Source organism: Charadrius vociferus, unplaced genomic scaffold, assembly GCF_000708025.1.
Source record: "Charadrius vociferus isolate BGI_N301 unplaced genomic scaffold, ASM70802v2 scaffold134, whole genome shotgun sequence".
NCBI lineage: Eukaryota > Metazoa > Chordata > Aves > Charadriiformes > Charadriidae > Charadrius > Charadrius vociferus.
Window position 1 is genome coordinate 5,357,318 of NW_009648333.1, and position 7,383 is coordinate 5,364,700.

Sequence of the window (7,383 nt, forward strand, 5' to 3'; positions counted from 1 at the left end):
CTTTTCTGCTGCGCTGAGGGAGCGTGGCGCTGGTCTGACAGGCGGGAGGCGGCGGGGGGGGACCGAGGAGGGTACGAGCTGCCGTCCTCCGCAGCTCCCAGAACAACAAAATTGGAAGAAAAGCCTCATCCCGGGAATCCCAGCCCCACGCAGGCTGTGCAAAACCAGCCTTCCTGCAAGACTGGGGCCGGGGATCCGGCAATACGGACGCCTGTGCAAGTGTACCGCGGGTTTACTGCCTTCAGCAGAGCCTCGGTCGTCTTCTTTCTTCAAGGTTTCTTTTTAAAATGGCATAGTGATGGCAGCATGTTAACACAGCCATCCGGACCCTGCGGCCTGAACAGTCTCTAATAAAGGCGAAAGAACCGCGGCGTTACCCACACACATCTCTTACTCAGTGTTTAACAGGATGAAAGAGGGAAAAGAAGGGGGAGAAAAACCCCGTTTACAGCTTTCTATAGTGGGACTTCATCGTTTTTGATCAGCTGAGATTGATGACCAGAAGTAGCCTTTGGCTTGAAGGCCAGTGGGACAGGGCTGGGAGGCTACTTGACCCAAAGATCCTGTCACCCCCGGTGTTGCCATCTTGTTAGCACTGATACCTTTTATATACATAGCTTTCAAACCAAATGTTAAAAAAAAAAAAAAGCTTCGTGACACAGTGTGTTACTATTCATGGCAAGGTTGTTATGTGGTACCGTGGTTGTCAGGCTTCTGGTTACAGAAAATACTCAGCGATGTGTTTTAAGCTCTGTGGTACCCTCGGAGAAAATAAGGGCTTGCAAAGGCTTTGTCTTAATTGCAGCGTACTGCAAAGTGACACATTCTTAAGGTAGGTTCTCATTTGAGTTGACCTTTCACCAACAGAAGTTTCCTACCACCTCTTCTTAGGGAAGAACATGGCTTTTTCAGGGAATTGGTCTCGAGCACTCAACATCTACAAAGCAATTCTGTTAACTTGAGTAGTGAACCCATAACCCTGCTAGCTGAAAGAACAGAAAAGATCCTGAAGGTAGACATTTTCTGTTTCCATTCGTTTTCATCTTGTTTCCAAACAAGCACTGTAGTTTCACTAGCCTGAGCTTGTTTTTAACTTTGCCGTTCCATGTTGTCATGTTATTCATTTCAGGTTGGTTTGGTGAATAGTGAACATACCTGTCCTTGAGGGGATGACACACATACTTACTGCAGTGCTGGATCACTCTGTAGGCCAGATACGTCCCCCGCTTAGATGGGATTGCTGAAAGCTCGCAGGGCACGTCTCTGCTAAGCGGTCAGGGCTTGTTTGTGTGCTGGTAGCAAAAAGCAATGCGTGTGGAGAAAGTTCTCTGGCGAATGATGAGACAGAAGTCTACTGAGTAGCAGGACAGCAGGGGAAAAGCTTGAAACTTGGAGGTGGCGATGGGTTTTTATCAATATACAGGTTCTATTTGTCTTCCAAGCAGAAAATGGGGGAGAGCAGCTAAATTTCACTTCTGTTGCAAATCAGCAGAGCGAATGTTGCTGTCTCTGCTTGGTAGGAGAGGAAACCAAGGAGAAGACGTGATCATCTGAAGGGGCTACCAATTACTAAAGGGCAAGGCGCCCTGGAGTGTGCAGGGGTGCTTGCTACCTCTGTGGTTCTGACTTGGCCTCTGTATCGCTTTTGAGAGACACCTGAGCTGCTTTGGGAAGGGGCCATTTTATTTGGTTTCACTAAGCAAGGGTGTTGCACCCTACAGTCCCCCAAAAGAAGAGTTTGAGTGTACCAGAGAAATATAGTCTTCTCTGACTATACAGTTATATCTTGGTTTTGAACCGATAGTTACACTGCCAAGAGAAGGCCGTCAGCATCTTCCCATGGTACGTATTTCATCTCTTTGCTGGTGTTTCCAGAGGTCTCCATTTTTATTCATAGCCAGAAAGACTTTAGTTGTAAAAAAAAAAAAGGAAATACTGGATCACCTGATTTGAGCTGGATATCATAGGCTGTTAACTCCATCCAGTTACCTGTCTTGACCATAAAGTCTTGTGTTTCAGTAATGCATAATGCAGTTTTGTATGTGCATTGTGGGGTTGGGGGAATTCTTTGTTTTCTTCAAAAAAACATGTGGTCTTGCCTCGTAATCACCCAGTGGTATTGGTGGCCTCCTTTTTTTTTGTATATGGTTGTTGCAGACCTTGAATCTGCAGAGGAACAAGATATTTTAGTGAACAGCTGACTAATTACTTCTGGATGCCTTTTACCATCTGCATTTGTCATTTGTGAACTTTAACAAGTCATGTAATGCATCCACTAGAACTAAGGAAAGTGGGAGTGCTGCTAGGCGCAACAGCCTGAAAATGCCCAGAAAATTAATTTGGATGTGCTTTCAGCGCTGTAAATGATAAAGCAAATGTTGTGCACCTCATGATTAGTTGTAAGCATTGAGGAATATCTTTGCAATGTTGTGGGTTACACTTTGTCCTCTTTAGTGCAGCTATGGTTAGTAAGGTAGGCTAAGTTAGAGGTTATTCCAGGCAGCATTTCGCTGGGGGAAGGAGGCATTAGGGTTATTCCTGCTTGGTACCACTGGAGTCCCAAGTTGTCTACTTATTGGTCTGGGAACGAAAAGAGAATGTACTCACCATCAAGCAAGCATGTCCTGCAACTACATTTCCAGCTAAGGAAAGGTGATAACATTAATGAAGCCCCTTTTTGTTCCCACAGGTGGTTTACTCACTTCTATGTGGTTTCTGTGCTCTGGAACGGCTTTCTGCTGATCTGGCTTTTCCAAGCTGAGTTCCTCGGAGGGTCGTTCCCATCATGGATTAAGCGTGTGCACCGTGCTCTTGGCAGAGATTCTCAGAGCAAGGACACGGGCAAGTATTCCAGCTATTATGATGCAGCCATATAAATATTAGAAAGCTGCGCTACCACCCTATGCTGAATTTGTATTCTTCACATGCTATTTCATCCACAGCTTTTAAACAAGGCTCCAAGTGGAATGCCAAGTCCCTGTGTCATTATTTAAGGTAGAAATCATTATAATTTATCGATATGATGGCTTTCAGCAGTACTTTTAGCAGAAAGGGCCATTAGCACCTTCCAGAAATAATCTTGCTGTGGTCAGCGGTGCCTCAGATGTACAAATATTTTCCCTAATGCTCAGTTGATTTAAAATGAGGGTAAAGTTTTGCTGTGGGGAGGGGAAAAAATAGCCTTTTTGAAGCACTGTTGGGGTTAAATTGTTCCTATCTGTCTCGAAGTTGCTATTTTTTTTATATCCACAAGCAGATTGTGAGCACTTTTCTGCGCTCCTCGTCCTCCTGCTGCTTTGGCTGCACAGCTGTCGAAGACTTGCAGAATGCCTCTGGACCAGCGTGTTTTCCAACGGCGTCATTCATATTGTGCAGTATTGCTTTGGACTTGCTTACTACATTGCTGTTGGCTCAACTGTGCTATGTCAAGTGCCTACTAACGTCAGGAATGGTAAGTGTCTGCTTAGTTATTACCAAAGGTGCATTTTTACTCCCATTTGTTTCCATCGTGGCAAATGGTTCACTCGGTTTCATAGAGGGCTGCTTGTGTGAGAAGTGTGTTAACCGATGAGACGTAAAAATACTCATGGGCATCGTTCAAAGTAACTACGTTTCGGTATTTCACATAATCAACCAGCATTATACATACACACAGACACTGACCTGCGCTTTCATGTTAACCATCACTGTTATTTCCTGAAAGACATCTCATGTAGATACTTTCAGGATCATTACTGACCAGTTTGGCATTGAGATACCTATGCTTTAGGAAGGACAGTAATAGGTACCAGTTCTCAAATGCCGCTATGCAACTTCTGTTCTCAAACTGGAGTTTGGTTTTTTTTGTTGTAAGCTTTTCTGTAAGGTGAGTCTGCAAGGCTGTCTTGGCCACCTCTTTTCCATTGAGAACTCCCCACTGCTCTGCCTTGCATCAATCAGTTTGTTCCTTCCCCCGGTACTGTAATGTCTCCAGTAATACAGCAGAAATTTGAGTTGTATGACTTGTTTCTGCCAACATATTCAACTGAGTCTCACAACTGAGCTGCTGTTCCTCTGCACAGGTGAACCATGAGCTGGTTGTAGCACTTCTCCCATGACTAATTTTTGTAAGTTGGTCATTACCGAGTCTGTAACTTTATTGCAGTTTTTAACCACTTCCAACCACATCAGCTCTAGTTTAATCCAACGATTTTTTTTAAAAAGAACCTTCAGATCGCCTATGTTTAGATAAAACCTTTTTCTTTCTGGGTGTGTCTTCTACTTTTCACATCTTGTAGATTCTTAGAGATGGTGTATTGGCTCATACATTGGAAATCATCCTTAATACAGTTAACATTTTTTTTGAAGGCCTACATGGTTCACACTGTGTGTGTGTATGTGTCGGTGTATGTATGTTTGTATGTATCTCACTCACTGTGAACAAGACAAACAACTGTGTACTTACATGTTGACCTGAGCCATGCCAGCATCTTTCATTAGGATGATAAGAATTACAAACAGTGTTGAATATTTATGTCTAGGACTATTAATTGTGTGGCGTTTGTACATCATGCTGTACCTCAAGCTACTGGATTAAGAAATAGATATCTTTAGTATAGAGCAGTTAAGGGAAATGAACTACTAGCTGAGAACTTAAATGATGCAGGATTTAAAAGCATCTTTCAAGGAATTAGAGGGTCACTCCTAGAATTTTGTGAGACAGTAACATTTTAAAAATGTATACAATGTTTTGGGATGATGCTTGGGAACGCATTTCCTGGCTGTGTTTTAATGAAACGTATTTCATTCAGGAAAAGAGCTTTCTGTGCAGATCTGCTGGTATCACATTGTAGGAGTTATGATGTACATTTGGGCCTCTCTTCACCAACACAGATGTCTTGTGATTCTAGCTAATCTTAGAAAAAGTAAATCAGGTAAGATGTTTCATTTTTACTTAGATTTTTTTTTCCTGCTTGTTTCAATAGGCTCCTGTAGCTTCTAATACCCTAAAACACAAGTATTTTTCAGTTCCTGTAGTTCGGTGCTCTCTGTAGGACTTTCAGTAGATTAAATGGGGCTGTTTGGAAGAGAGATTGGATGGCTGAGTGGGGTGGGTGTGTGTCTCTGTGTCTGTATATAAATTTTTATGGAACTTAAAATGAAGGTCTGGCTTCTAGTATCCTCAGTACAGACACATCCTAATGCTTGGGAGTTGTGCCACTCCTTGGGGACCTCCCCGCTGTCTCCATGTGAACTAAAAATAGGTTTCCTTGCTCTGTATTTGCGCAAACAGCCAGAGGTGGCATCTTACTTCATTAAGAAGTGCAGAGCTGCCAGATCAGATGGAGGTGGATGATGATGATAACGTTAATGAGCCTGTTGTTCTGTAATTGTGAGTAGAAGAGAAAAGTTTATTTAGTGCATGTTGTTCTCAGCTAATTTTTTTCCGTTTGTTTGCAGGGAAGGTCGTAAGTCTGAGCCACAGTGTACCTTTTGGAGACTGGTTTGACAGAGTTTCTTGCCCTCATTATTTTGCGGAACTCCTGATATATGTATCTATGGCCATCACGCTTGGATTTCACAACGTGACGTGGTGGTGTGTAGTGATGTATGTTCTTTTTAATCAGGCACTGGCTGCTGTTTTGTGTCATGAGTTCTATCAGAAAAACTTTAGCTCCTACCCAAAGCATCGAAAAGCATTTATACCATTTGTTTTTTAGAATATTTCTTCTAAAGTATCTTTAGAGCAAACTGGAAAATGTTTTCTATAAGGGAATAAGAGAGTTATGGTTTATTAGAGCCAAGGTAAAATTGCACATTTTCTAGCTTAAAAGCTCATAATTTTAATGATATTCTTATCCGTGTTACCAATTTATATGGGAAATGTAAGGTTTCTGCATATCATACAAGCTAAAAAAAGGTTTGCTGAAGACCTTAATTCAAACTGAAGAGATGCTAATTGGCTTTTTCTGTGTTGTAATTATATCTTATGCATAAAACACTTGCTGTTGTGCAGCAAGCCAAAATACATATACATGGGAACTGTGTAGTGAAAGGAGGGCGCAGGAATCATTTGAAATACTGTATTTCGTGCCATGTCTCATATTTAAGCATATTTTTTTCCTAGTCTCTTTTCTTTGAGTCACTTCAGAGGGAGGCAAATTGAGTATTGTCTTTCCGTGCTTCCCTGTTGATAATTAAAACCAACCACTGCTTTGTGACTGCAAGCACAAAAAACGGTGGAGAAAGCTGCGTTGGAGGAATGACTCATGCTCAGCAGTGGAGATAAACAGACCCATTCTCTGCATTCTCCCTTCTGCACCGCAGTCAGTATTCATTGATAAAAGCCCCTTGTTTATCCCTAAATGGGGAAAATCACGGAAGCTTCTCTGTCTAGAGACAGTAGAAGAGAATTTGCAGAAAATTAATGTTCTTGGTTACGGTTCTGTCATCCTTATTGCAGCTTACTGGAATCCCTTGTGTGTATGAGGGGGCAGTTACGCAGGATGACCACAACCATGGCTACGCTGGTTTATAAACAGCCTGTGAGAGCTGGTGTAATGAACTGCTGAGGCAGAGAACACATGGAAACCAGTACCTGACAGGCTCTGCAGAGAAATTCTTTACTGGGGAGATGATGTCACTCAGCACAAGGTTGGGCTTTTTTTCATAGACTCATAGAATGTTTTGGGTGGGAAGTAACTTTGAAGATCATCGAGTTCCAACCCCCCTGCCATGGGCAGGGACACCTCCCACCAGCCCAGGTTGCTCAAAGCCCCATCCAGCCTGGCCTTGGACACCTCCAGGGATGGGGCAGCCACAGCTTCTCTGGGCAACCTGTGCCAGTGCCTCACCACTCTCGCAGTGAAGAATTTCTTCCTAATATGTTATCTAAATCTACCTTCCTTCAGTTTAAAACTGTTACCCCTCGTCCTATCACTACATGCCCTTGTAAAAAGTCCCTCCCCACCTTTCCTGTGGCCCTTTTAGGTATTAGAAGGGGCCATCAGGTGTCTGCGGAGCCTTCTCTTCTCTGGGCTGAACAGCCCTTTTTTCACTGAACCGTTGAATATTTGGGTCCTTTTCATGATACTGGAGTGAATGATGAGTTTGCGTGACGTTGTATATGGATGCTGATGTTTCAGCATGTCTTCTACTGACAGGCGTATATGATTTCGTACATGAGAAGAATTTTTATATTGTGAAGTGTATCTTATGACTTATCTAATTAAAATGGTTTGTTACACCTTTCTATTTCCATCTGGTATAATTTTTCCAAACCGAGCTATGCATTCGCAAAACAAGAGCACAAAATGTGCGGAAGGCGCCTCGCCTCTGCCCGGGTCGCACCGGGGGTCTGCACCGCCGGCGGGTCCCCCCCTTCCCCGGGGCCGGGCGGGGCGG

At 43.2% G+C, this 7,383-nt stretch overlaps 2 protein-coding genes across 2 annotated transcripts in view; both read left to right on the forward strand.

Annotated features, from left to right (window-relative positions):
* The window catches only part of SRD5A3 (steroid 5 alpha-reductase 3), a 67,777-nt gene extending 62,078 nt beyond the window's left edge, over nt 1-5,699 (forward strand). The window contains exons 2-5 of the mRNA XM_009885031.1: nt 2,690-2,841; nt 3,257-3,451; nt 4,791-4,913; nt 5,440-5,699. Coding sequence (XP_009883333.1) covers nt 2,690-2,841; nt 3,257-3,451; nt 4,791-4,913; nt 5,440-5,699 — 730 coding nt within the window. The remainder of the gene's footprint in view (nt 1-2,689; nt 2,842-3,256; nt 3,452-4,790; nt 4,914-5,439) is intronic.
* Nucleotides 5,700-6,485: 786 nt separating this feature from the next.
* The window catches only part of TMEM165 (transmembrane protein 165), an 11,490-nt gene continuing 10,592 nt past the window's right edge, over nt 6,486-7,383 (forward strand). Inside the window, exon 1 of the mRNA XM_009885032.1 lies at nt 6,486-6,524. Coding sequence (XP_009883334.1) covers nt 6,486-6,524 — 39 coding nt within the window. The remainder of the gene's footprint in view (nt 6,525-7,383) is intronic.